The 13,492-nt window shown below is 42.3% G+C and overlaps 1 protein-coding gene across 1 annotated transcript in view; it reads right to left on the bottom strand.

Moving 5' to 3' along the window:
- Positions 1-9,441, bottom strand: part of CPO (carboxypeptidase O) — a 134,475-nt gene extending 125,034 nt beyond the window's left edge. Inside the window, exons 1-2 of the mRNA XM_055344992.1 lie at positions 9,390-9,441; positions 7,759-8,155 (exon numbers count right to left, since the gene is read on the bottom strand). Coding sequence (XP_055200967.1) covers positions 7,759-8,155; positions 9,390-9,441 — 449 coding nt within the window. The remainder of the gene's footprint in view (positions 1-7,758; positions 8,156-9,389) is intronic.
- Between the last annotated feature and the right edge of the window lie 4,051 nt (positions 9,442-13,492).

Below are 13,492 nucleotides of genomic sequence, written 5' to 3'. Positions count from 1 at the left end.
AAGCCCAATGGCCTCGAGGGCATGAATAGCCCGGGGGAGGGGGGGAACTGCGGGAAGGAAGGTCAGGATCCACCTGACTCCACAACTTCCTGAAGAGTGAGAAAAAGATTGGAAGAGCGTCAGCATTATCTCAGAAGGTGAGCACACAGATTCCATGGTATCTCTGCCTTCCCCAGCTTGGCAATAATGCAAAAATGCGGTTGATTCCCTTCACTCCAAGTAACTCACACCAGATGCTCATGCCCTTCGACTCTTCCACAGCTACAGTTCCCAAAATCATTTCTTTCCAGAGGTCAGGCATCTGGAGCTCATTAAATCCCACACGCCAACATTTTAACTGTGTAAAACTTTTTATTTGCAGTGCAATTGAATGTTGAATTTGATTTACACAGCACTGTGTAGTCTTCGTTCTGGAGGACAGGCTGCTCATCTAGGAGATTAAATCGTGGTTGGGGGCAATGCGGAGGACCTTTGGCCAAAAGTTGGAATTGGGAATCTAGGCTTACACCAATCATTTGTAAAGAATGGAGAGCTTCAGTTCTCAGAGGAGGTCTATATGAACTCTTTGTTATATACGAGAGGAAACCAAGACCCCAAAAGGTTAAAAGACAGAGAATGACAGAGGTAGAGGTTGGAATTTGGGTCTCTTGATTCTGAGTCCAGTGGCTTTTCTTCTCATTCCCTTGCCTTCTACAGTTCAACATACAGAAGAAGGAGAAGAAGAAGGAGGAGGAGGAAGGGGAGGAGGAAGGGAAGGAGGAGGAGGGGAGGAAGCAAAGGAAAAGAAGAAAGAAAAAGAAAAGGGAAGGAGAGTCTTATCCACGATGAAATTCAAAAATGAGAAAAAAAATTACTTATTTGTAATGTGCCGGCACATTCATATCGTAGTATTAAAAACGAGAGAAAATTGATGAGATTTGTTTGAAAACAACTTGCCTTCTGTTTGATTGGTATAAAGTTATGGAATATGAGATATAGGGCTCTTGGATCAAATCTGAAACATGAAATAACCTGCACGAAGATACATGGCTCGTGAGTCTAAGTCTGGGTTTTTTTCATCTGCAAAATGGGCATAATAACATATACATCGAGGTTGGATTGTTTTATTTAATTAATCTTTGAGAAAAATGCTTAAAAGACAGTGGCTAGTATTGTGTTTTATATATGTGGGTTTGAGCTTAAAATAGTTTCCCTGGGAACTCACCATATATTCATTCCCATGAGGCTGTCATTGTTCAAAATATTTGGTACATTTTTCCTTTGGAACTGCTGCCAGAGCTAGCTTTTACATCTAAGGAGAAAATTATCCCTTTAAGCCTACATTTTAGCCAAGAAGAGTTTTACTCAGTTTTATCAACTTCATTCACCAATGTAGCTGTGAGAGAGTTTTAACCGTTTGAAAAACCACAGCTAAATACAAAAGATGAAGATGTGCCATGAGGATACTCCCAAGAGTTTACTTCCTCAGGTGGAAGAATTACATTTTCTATTTGCTGGACCAGGCCCAGAGGCCTCGGGAAAGTCACAAGCCATGGATCCAACCCCTGCCCTGGAGTTGAGAAGGTGGGAAAAGGGATACTGAGGACTCAAGGTTGGCCCTTGGGAAGCTAGAACATTCTGGAACTTTTGAAATAGAAATACTGCCTCTCAGAAACAATTACATGTGGATTTTCACAAGCAGGAAAGATCATTATAGCTCCAGGAATGGTTAATTCTCATTCTTTGTGAGGGATAGAAGGAAGGAGAAAGACTGTGAGGGCCACTCCTGACCCTGAATGCAAGGCAGCTTGCAGAAGGCATAAAAGGACACCCGGGCTGCTCCCACCGACCCTAATTCTGAGGAAATTTATCCCCTCTCCTCTCCACTAAGACAGATGCACGCACGCACACACAATTACAAATCAACTCCCGCCTCTGAAACTTTCAGGGATTCTAGGGTTAGCATCTTGCTTGCAAATGGCACCTCAAACATTTTCATTCTTCATGTTGTTATCATTATAACCCTATCATTACACTGCTGGGTAATCATGAATAAAACAATAAACACAGAAAAAAAATCCTGTCCCTGGTGAGCATAAATAATTGCAGATGAACACCTCTTGTTCGGGCTCCACACCACGTATCATTCTGTGCTATTATGAGCAATATCAGAAGATGTTTCATTCCAAGGGATAATTTTTTCTAATTGTGATGTTTACTCCCTTCAGATTCCAGCCTCGTCCTGGAGGCCCTACAAAGTTCCTGGGAGGGAGTTTGCAGCTCTGGCCTGCAACTGATGGAAGTATCCTTTCTCTCCGGTAATAATCCTCCCGTGAAAATGTGAAACCAAGCAGAAGAAGGCAGGAGATTCTTCTTCAGGCAGAAATTAAAAGAAAAAAACCCATAGGATATGGATTCTAGAGCGCCTTTAGCTGCGGGGGGTAAAGGAGCAAAGAAAGGAAATCCAGCATTTCCCTTAAGAACCTATCATGCACCTGAAAGTCTCTTCCAAGGTGACGCCAGCCTAGCGTGTGGGCCAGACCAGGCCAGGCGGTGCATTTTCTTGCCTCCCTTGGCCACCCTTGTGGCCTCCTCGCCCAGCAAGGACAGCTCATTCCCTGACGCATTGTGGGCCACCCTCGGGTACTAGAATAACTTCATGTTCAGGTATTAAAGGTTCATATACTGACCTATTCTCAAAACATTCGAATCTCTCGCCCACTTAGTTCCTCTTCCCAGCTCAGTAATGAGTGAGTCTTGGCTTCTGTTGTTTGTCCATCCTGTTCTTTGTGCCAGCCCCCTGCCCCACTCCCTGTGCTGCCTCTGGCTCCCGCAGGGTCAGGATGGAGATGAGAGACAAGGGATAAAGGGAGGATCTATTAACTGATCACCTTGTATTCGGTGAAGATGCCTTTTGTGTGTCGGCTGCACAGATGCGGGCTCCCGCTCATATGAGGGAGTCCTGGGGGGCTCTTAACCCCCTTTCCACTGGCTGCCGCCCTCTGACACCACAGTATCCCTGCCCTGACCCCCACAATGCTCTCTCCGGCTGACTGTAAAAACACTCCATGGCCTCTCTGTTGAGTTCGCTGCACCCTGGCAGGAAGTCCTCTAGGGCGATGCCTTTCAGGAGGACTCAAGCAGATATTACACATCCATGCCCTTTCCGTCCCCAGCAAAACCTGGAAGCCTAAAGCCCTGTCACGCTGCCCTCTGCATTGGCCCTGCCAGCAGAAGCATCTCCAATCAGTCTCCTGCCTTTGGGCTCTTGCAGGCTGGAGTCAGGATCCTATTTCCAGGCCTCCCAGTGTTCAAAGGACTCACATCAAGACCTCAAAAGAATTCTGAGTCAAGGTCTCTGGAGTGTCACTTCATGAGTCACGGCTATACCTCACTGACTGAACAATAAGTCCAAGCCACCAGACATGCCCTCCAGGATGAGAGCCATCCCCTCACCCTGCTTCTTCACCCCTACACCCGGCTCCCTGTATGGCAGGTAGTTCTAGCTAGGATTACAGATCATATCTCTCTCAAGAATATATCAGCTTTTTGACTTAACCAAAAATTTTAAGCATAATATCCTTCTCTGTTATTGCTTTAGGCAATTTATACAGATAAATACGATTTCTTATCTATAACACATGAAGTATGGATTTTTAGGTTAATTAGGATATATAATTCTGACATACAAAAGTTTGTACTCATAAACAGTATTTCCACAATACTCAGGTCAAGGATGGTTTCATATTTATAGTAAAATTCACCTCTGATTAATTAAAGTTAATCCTGAAAACCTTGTCGAATATACTTTATAAAGTACTTAATGCTCTCATAAATTCCTATGAAAATGATGAATAGGTGGATGGATGGACAGATAAAATATTTTTAAAGTGCCAAATCCAGGATGTCAACATGAAATGAGAGATGGGTTTGGTTTCTTATTCTTCAATATAATAGCTGTGACCTTGGGAAATGTCATTTAACGTCTTCATGTCTCAATGTCCTTGTCTGTAAATAGATACAAATACGGTCATCAAAAGACTTGCTCTGAGCATCAGATAAGATAACCCTGGGAGCTCTAGAGCTACATTTAACAGAAAGGTGTTAGTGAGATGGGGTAGGGGTTCTGCAGCTGTTGCCGCAAATGACTTCCATGTTTCTGTGACTCACTTTTACTACCTGAAAAATAGGCATTGAATGACTTCTCCTCCAGCTTTCCCTGCATATAAGGTAGTGCATGCAGGGCATACAGGAGGCCTTTCTAGATCTGACCAGCTGTACAACCACAGGCCAGCCATGAAAATCTCTGTGCTACAATTCTCTCAACTGTTTAAAAGGATAATGATGACTACCCCAGAGAGTGGTCATAAGAATCAAATGTCTTAAAGTAGCCCAGTGCCTAGAACATAGATAACACCACTCAGCCTATGCAACTATTAGAATCCACAGTGTCCTGTGAATTTCCAGTGAAAAATGCCATGGGGTTGCCTCTCCCTTTATTGCCTAGATTCAGTCATTTCTGAATAAGCTCTGTTGCTATGGTTACCTTCCAAAGACACCACATTTGAAAATGTGTTGGGAGATAGGGATTGATGGCAGAAGGCTTTAGTGGAGGACACAAAGCAACTTCAGCAACTGAGACATTTTAATACATGTGAACTCTTTCTCTTGGAAACCGAAGTCACATTTTGCCAAAATGGAAATGAAGTCAGGAAGTGGAGTTTCAGAAGTTCCGCATTTGGCCAGCCTCCTTCCCCCACCACTGGGACCTCAAGGACAGGTATACCTGGCCCTGAACCAACTCCTGAGCATCTCGGTTTTCTCCCCCAGGAGCTGGCAGTCTGAAGGGTGTTGGTTGCCAGACAGTATTCATCAGATTCACTTCCCAGATGCTATCGCTTCTGATGCCGAATAAAAAATAGGTTGCCCAGAAATTGAGGTTGGAAAGGACAAGTGTAGCTGAGAAATGCACAGTGATACGCACAGAACAATAAAGGGCTATTCTTGTGAAAATTCATTAGCATATATATTTGAATATTCCAGGGATCTGCACATCCCTCAGATCCCATACTCAGTCCCTGCAGGGGCCAGCACTAACATCCCAGGCTAAACTATCCCCCACAGCAGTGTTATAAATGGTTTTCGATCTGTCAAAATCAGTCACGGCTCCAACAGGGAATGAATAAAAGTTGGCCTGACCGCTCTTCCTGTTTCCAACTACAGCAAACCCAAGACCTGATGGGGCCTCACGGGCAAGAGTATTGTACACTAAATCCTACTAAAAAGACTCTTTCTTCCCGGTCATTTTTTCCCAGACATCCCAGGGAGCTGTCCTGTTCTTACTTGAAATTCAAACCACAAGGAAGTCACCTCTAAAAATACCAAGTTTCCCACTGGCCTTTTCACGATGATGCAGCACCACCTAGGGGACAGTGTCATTCATTTCTTGCCATTCGCACTATAAACTGCCATTTAAAATATCGCAGTCCCCCCCCCCTTATCTACATGAGAAAGCCACAGAAGCTTCTCTGCACACATTCTTCTAGATTCAGCTCCAGACTTACATCAGCTGGAAACCCTGGCGGACTAATTTATTATACAGTGATCACTGCCAAGGGTTGTGGTTCACATTTACAATCGCCATGGAAAATTTGCTTTATTATTATAAGAACTACCAATTATTAAGCACCTGTCACATGACAAGGTCTATATATTTATTCCTAATGTATACAATAGTCCTTCAAATTGGGCATTAACATCTGCATTTTACAAATGAAGAAATCAAGGCTTGGAGAAGTTAAGAGACTTCCCCAGGATCCCAGACCAGGGCTTTCTCTTTCCATGGTAAAAAGCTAGCTGTTTATCCTAACAGTGAGTTGTGCCTACATGGCAGTGAGGCTGCTTATTTTAATGACTATAAAGCAGAATGTTCAAATAAGTATTGTCTCTCAAAGAAGTCACTTTGAAGCCTATACTGTCATTCCAATGACTAATGCTCCTAACATCTCTGCATGTCTGTTGTGAGAACTGCCTGCAGAGCTGTGAGCCGCACAACACAATCCCCTGTTACATGATGGTACATGTTTAACGAAAATATGGTGGGGATACCATGATGTCAAGCAGTGTAACTTTTTCAGGCTCATCCTCTGTAGATTTTGATTCAGTGCATCTGTGAAAGGGCCCAGGAATTTGTATTTTCATCAAGAATGCAAGCAAATGTAACCCTCTGGGGAGTTTTAGAAATACTAGCACAATGATACACGAGAGCTCTTTGGAGTCTGAAGTTGTTGGGTTATGGATCTAGCTCTGTCTTCTTTCTAATAGTATACCTCTAGGAAAGTCATTTAAAGTCCTTGGGTATCAAGTTTCTATTCTATAAAATGATATTCATATTTGTTAATAGCCACCAGACAGCCTTTGGTATGCACTGAATGAGATTACCGGTATGAAATGCTCATACAGTGAGTACCTGGCTTTTAGGAGGCACCTATTGTAGCATAATTAGCCACTCAGATCATCCAATTTGCCCTATGTGACTTTTTGCTGTCTCCAAATATTAAATCCACAGTGAAAGGATATCAGGACACATAAAACATATGTACAGTAACGTGTTTAATTTAAAAATCTCTAAAGACTCTCAGGAGTTGATAGAGGATAATAAATAAATAGAGAAAGAAATATATCATCTGTAGGTTAGACGATGCCCTAGAAATTAGAAACCAACATTTAAAAAAGTTTGATACTCAAGAGAATAACACGTTCCTCGGGCGGGGGGTGGGGTTGGAACCCACAACTCACTGATACAAGAGATAAAAGCAACCCAAGTGTCCATGGATAGATGGATGAGTAAATAAAATGTGGCATATACACACAACAGGATATTAATCAGCCTTAAAAAGGAAGGAAATTCTGATATCTACTACGTGGACGGACCTGGAGGACGCTACACTGAGCAAAATAAGCCATCACACAAAAGGACAAATACTGTATGATTCCACTCATATGAGGTACCTCGAGTAATCAAATTCATACAGACAAAGAAAAAATAGTGGTTGCCAGGAGCTGGCAGGAAGGGCAATGGGGAGTTTCTCTTCAGTGGGTACGGTTTCCATCTACAAGATGAACTGAATCCAGTAGATGGAGGGTGGTGACGGTCGTGCATCCACTGAACTGTACATTTAAGAACAGTTCTAAAAGGAAGGCCTGGTAGCTCAGCAGTTGAACGTCTGCCTTTGGCTCAGGGTGTGATCCCGGGGTGCCAGGATGGAATCCCACATCGGGCTCCCTGCATGGAGCCTGCTTCTCCCTCTGCTTGTGTCTCTACCTCTCTCTCTGTGTCTCCCATGGATAAATATTTTTTAAAAACACGGTTCCAAAAGATGTGTATTCTATCACAATTAAGAGCATTTTTAAAATAAAAAAAACCCACATGGCTCTCAAAATCAATGTTAAATTCGCATTACAAACGTCTTGGTGGGTTTGTGTTTCTTAAGGAGTGCTCCTCTCGGCTTAGAAATGCATAGAGCACATTCTTTTAAAAAAGTGAGCAGGTCGGGTGCCTGGGTGGCTCAGCAGATGGGCAGCTGCCCTTGGCCCAGGGTGTGATCCTGGGGTCCAGGATCGAGTCCCACATCACAAGGAGCCTGCTTCTCCCTCTGCCTGTGTCCCTGCCCCCCCCCTTTCTGTCTCTCTCTCTCTCTCTCTCTCTCTCTCTCTCTCTCTCTGGGTCTTTCATAAATAAAAATCTTAAAAAAAATGAGCAAGTCAATTGACAAGTACTTTTCCATCCACGTTCTCAAAGCTGTGACCAGCACTGGCTCGCTCGCCTGTTTTCCTTCGAGGCTACGATCACCCAGGACATGTTGCTGGGTGAGTAGGGGCCGAGCCTGGAAAACCTGCTCCAGGTTCCCTGGCCTGGCCTTAGGTGGGGCTTTGAGGCTGCAGAGGACACGGAAGGAGGGAGCCAGCGGGACACGGTGGCCGGTGGCCAGGCCAGTCCTGTCCTGGGGCAAAGGGAAGGGAGTGGGCCCTGCAAGGCCCAGTGGCGGTGGCGGTGGCAGTGGCAGTGGCCACGGTGTGGGCCGCCTCCCCAGCTTGCGTGTCACATCAAGTTGCATCCGGCACAGGCCCGTGACGAGGGTGGTGGCCAGTTTGTTATCTTTGATTTTCTTTGAGACTAGCGTTTAATAAGGTAGATGGGAGATTGATGAGTGCCGTAAGTGACATCAAAGCACTTCGAAGTTTCCGAAATACGATAGCATTGGCTTTTTGTCTAATTTAACTTAAAAGTTATGACAAGATGAAAGTCTTTATATATTTAACAAATTCTGTATCTTTCTCCATTCGTTGCATTTCTTCGTGTGTGTGCAAAAATAGAAATGGACTTCCTGAAACAATTGGCACAAGGTAGATGCGGTTCTTTCCCTCTTGGGGGTGATGTGGGTCCCCGTGTACAGAGATTGCCTGAGATGGAACAGGCAGGGCTCCAGAGTTGAAAACCAGAGAAGTGTGGGGACAATTGGGTGAACAAGTAGAAAATAAAGAGAGGAGGGCTGGTCTCACCTTTCATCTGCCAGGGAACATTTACTGCTGCCTCAAAGAAACTCCGGAGGGTGAGGTACATGTAAAACCATCTGGCAGCGAACGTGGATGGTCCTAGTGCGTCTTGGTAACATGATGTAGGTTACTAACCTTGAGTGAAATTCTTTAGGGCAAAATTTAGAGTTTTTAAAAAAAGGTACCCCATATTTGGCTCTAAGATGATAGATAAATAGATATGGCGCATCAATCAGCACTTGGTTGCTGGTAACAGAAACCACTCGATCTCGCTTAAACGCCCTGGGCTTGGAGGTCAACTTCTGGCCATTCGCAGAAGCCTGCTTCCTCTCCCTGGGCGATCGGAAGGACTAAAAGTGCAGCCTGTAGTCTGACATCCAGGTGTGACACTGAGACCACCAGCACAAAACTGACCATCCAGAAGAGCCCCTGTCTCTGTGGACAGCATGGAAGCTGGGAAATCATGCAGACACCTGCCTGGATGTTAGTTCCGGAGACATAGCATCTTCGCCACAAGGCCCACCAGCAAACCGGCTGCCCCACACTCCCGAGGACTTCTGCTGCTGCTATTCCAGAAAAATCAAATGCTCCGCAATCGTTGACAGAAATTTTCCACCTTATCGTGTCTTCTTAATCTCAAGCAGGAGGAAAGCAGGTCACAGGTGGAATTTAGGCTGTAAAGAAGATCGGGAAAGGTACAGACTTCAGTTCCCTGGGCTCATCAGTGAGCCACAGCACACCCATGTGCCACAAATGGGTTAAAAGTGTATCAAGAGATCTCTATCTCCTAAGCCTTTTGGGTAGCCACAAAGGGCCGGGCAGCCAAAGCAACTTTCGGCCAGTGACCTCCTCACCTAGCGCTCCTTCAAAGGGGTAGCGTGGACCGAGCAGGGCTTGATGGCTCATGCCTCGATTTCTATGGATAAAGACTATGAGGAACATTGGCTCTCCCTGCTGTGCTGTGATGTGTCATGTGAAGCCAAGAGTGTGTCCAGTTAGCCAGACAGCTACTTAAGAAGCCCGCTGCTGGCTGAGCTGCTAAGCATCACCGACGAGGGACACTCTGGCTGCTGATAGTTTCAGTGGTGAAGTGTGGACAACTGGGCTTGGGGAAGGCCAGCTCCTCACAAGTACAGCTCCAGGTAGATGCCCCAAATCTCTTCTGTTTACTTACATGTATTTGCTTAGAGATGTTCAAACTAGTTGCAGGGTGACTGCTCTAACACACACGAGTAAGAACTTCATTATTATTTGGAAATACTCAATATGAAAAAATTCATTTCAAATTCATTTGCATTATCACACACACAAAAAATCAACATTGCATTTGTCAATGACAGAACAAGAAGAGCTATTAGAATTTTTAACTTTTGAGTGGTTTTAAAAATGGCTTGAAATTGTTTCATCAGCTACTCAGGTAAACAAAGTTTCTTGTCAATGATGACCACCAAGAATCTGAAGACCTCGTCATTAAAAAAATAATCGGGAATTAGATATAGTCGTTTCAAGCAGAACATTTGATATTTAAGTTGTGTCTAGATAGCAAGATCAAGTTTCTCATTAAGGTGTTTTAAAAAAATGTATTTGGGGATTTTGCACAAAATCAATATTTAAAATCTTCCCTAATACTTTGGGTTTTACTGATTTTCGTTATTATAGCATATGAAGAAAATATAATACTTTGTCCTACTAAGCGCCAAATAAACACTCAAAAAACTCTCTAGCTTAGTGCTATAAAAACACTTCATTTTCTATATGCACTATGATGTAAAAAAAAAAAAGGTAGGGCTTGGAATGGAGTAGAGTGAGCCATGTTCTCACATAGAGAACAAGATTTCACAGTAAATTTAAGATTATTTACTTGCTATATTAACATTCTACGCAGAGGATAATGCTCTTGGCTCCTTTTCCTTTTAAAATTTAGTTATCAGAATTTATCACATGCACCATCACCACCACTATTGCTCCATCTCATAAAAAACCTGCAAGAAATGTTCAGATTATATATGTCCTCCTTTTGTATATTACCAAATCTTGCTCATTCTCTACAGCTAGCTCTGAAAACCCAACCCAGCGACTCTTTCCCCTCTGACCAACTCTTCCCTTCTGCTTTGGGCCTTTTCAAACATCAGGTTATCTTTTGACAAATACTAATAGCATCTTATCTCATAAGCAACTTGAGAGGATCCCTGTCTTAACTTCTTTATACCCCCCATCACTCAGGGTACACACTAAGTAAGCTCTTAATGGTTACCACTAATTACTAAAATGATTTTGGAGTATCAAACATTAGGAATGGATTGACATCAACTAATGAGTTTTTTTCTGGTTTTAAGTGTTAATATATATTCATTTTTGAAAATACGAAAAATAAAATAAAAATCACAATTCTATTCAGAAATATCACTCTCTCCATCTTTATTCCTTTCCTTCCTTTTGTGCACTTCTATGCATTTTTAAAAAATAAAACTTGAATCCTACTGTATGGAGTTGTTTTCCATTTAACATAATTGTAAAATTTTCCCCATGTCAAATAAATTATGGCACATGCAGATATTTTACAAATATTAAAATGATGTCTTAGAACAGTGCTTCTCAAACTTTAATGAGCATACAAATCATCTGGGATTGTTACAATACAGATTCTGGTTCAGAATCTGAACCAGAATAAGTCTTGAGATGGGTCCCAAGATTCTGCATTTTTAACAACCTCCCAGATGATGGCAACACTACTGGTCTACTCTGAGTAGCAACAGCTTAGAAAAAAAAAATTCCAGTAATGATGAACACACATCATTTTCAATGCCTGGCTCATAAGCAGTGAAATACCACATCAATGGAGTGATGAGAATCCTTACACACAATGCAGGAGTAATACAAATATTTATCAAGTGTGTACTACCTATGCGTATAGGCACAAAGATCATTAAAAATCTAATTACTGGTCCATATCAACAGGTATCAATATTTCCAACACTCTGGATGCAAACAGCCAAAGGACATTTCATAGTGACAAAAACAGATCAGTGGTTTCCAGCGAACAAGGGAGAAAGGCAGAAATGGAGGAAACTTTTATGGGTGGTGGTATGTTCGTATCTTGATTACGGTGAAATTTTCATGGATATTTAATATGTAAAATCTGTTGCAATGTATTAAATTGTACACTTTAAATAGTGCAGTCCATTGCCAATTACACAATAAAGCAATTTTTTTAAATATGGGGAAGGGGAAGCCACAAAATGTATTCCAGAAAGGCGTTTACTTTCCACCAGCAGCATAGGCAAGTGCCTGCTTCATCACACCTTCGGCAATACTGTAATTCTTAAAAGAATAGAGAGAGAAAAACCCTGCTAATTTAAAAGACAAACATATCCCATTTGTTCAAATATACATGTCTTTGATTAGTAGTAGACTGAATTTTTTTTTTGTGTTGACCAGCTCTTTTGTTATGTCAGTGTTTCTTTCAACTTAAAGGAGCTCTTTAGATATTTATCAAAAATATATCACCAATTTTTTCCCTCAGCTTGATGTTTACCTGTGTGTATACTTGACGTAATTGTAAGAAGACATTTTAAAGAAGTTCAGGAATAAAAAAAATACTCTTAACGCTGCTCCAAACACACACAAAACTCAAATCCAAAATACAGAATTAGAAGTAAAACTGAAGTCTTTTCCAACCACCTAATTTCTTTCACAACGTGGCTGACTTGTAACCACAGATTACATCAGAAGCAAGCCATGTATATAAACACATCAACTTCTACCTTTCACATTCATTCTTATGGTTGGTTGATATGTAAAATAGGTTAGTTGCATCCTTTATACATTGGAAATAGTGGTACTGATATAAAATATTCTGTGACTTGGTCAAGAGTAGTTAGAATTTGGATTTATAAATTCCCATTTATTCATACTCTCTCACTGCATGAGAAATGGGTCCATGAAATCACACTGGGTTGTGTGGTTTGGGGTGGTTTTTCCGGTTTGTTTTTTGTTGAGTCAATTGAATGAATATGTAAATATTCTCCTGGAGTGCCCAAAAGTATCTATAAAATTGTCCAACCCTTTGAACAGGAGTCATAATTAGCCACTAGAAGCAAAAGATACACACATAACATTTAAAGAACGAATCTTAGTTTCCTTAATAAAGTATCTTCAACTCTCATGCTGAAGCTTTTAAGAGTTAAATCATTTGGCCAAGGACACAAAGCTAAGTGCTGTCCAATCCAGAACCAGAATCTAGATTTCTTGAGATGCAAGCCAAAGGGTAGTAGAGGATGGAATGATGTGGGGATCAGTGATGGGGCTGAGACTCCTGGAAAATCAAGTTCTTTGAGCTATAACTTCCTCAACCCTAAAATGAGGTAGGTGAGTTAAATGATGGCCAAATTTCCTTTCAGCCCTAACCTTTTCTAAATGCAGGCTGGACAAGTGGATAAGATCTCTGACAGATGAAGTCCCATGCTGGAGCTTTTTTATCACTAACCCAGGGTTCAACTTAAGCCCGTGTTAGCTCAGGCTCACTCCAGCACTGCCCTATTACCTGCATAGTGCTGGCAAATAATCTATCCTCGCATTAGAGAGGATGTGAGGGCCCAAAGAGGATCCTAATAGCAGCTACACCTCAGAGTTAAAATAATGAAGAGAGCATATGTGTGAGTACTTAGCTGGGTCTGGCACAGAGCAAGAAGTCCAGGAATTGCAGATCTGTGTATTTGGGGTATCTTCGTTCATCCGGGCTGATGTTAACAGAATGCCATCAACCAGGCGGCTTATAAACAACAATTTATTTCTCAGTTCTAGAGGCTGGGAAGTCCAAATTCAAGGCTCTGTCAGTGTCTGGTGAGGGCCTCTTCCTGGCTCATAGGTGGTCTTCTCATTGTGTCCTTACATGGCAGAAGCAGCAAGGGGCTCTCTGGAGTCTCTTTTATAAAAGAGTACTAATACAGTTCACAAG

The sequence above is a fragment of the Nyctereutes procyonoides genome, unplaced genomic scaffold (genome assembly GCF_905146905.1).
Source record: "Nyctereutes procyonoides isolate TBG_1078 unplaced genomic scaffold, NYPRO_anot_genome, whole genome shotgun sequence".
Classification (NCBI taxonomy): domain Eukaryota; kingdom Metazoa; phylum Chordata; class Mammalia; order Carnivora; family Canidae; genus Nyctereutes; species Nyctereutes procyonoides.
Note: the sequence above shows the minus strand (reverse complement) of the source record. Positions and strands in the feature narration are given on the sequence as shown.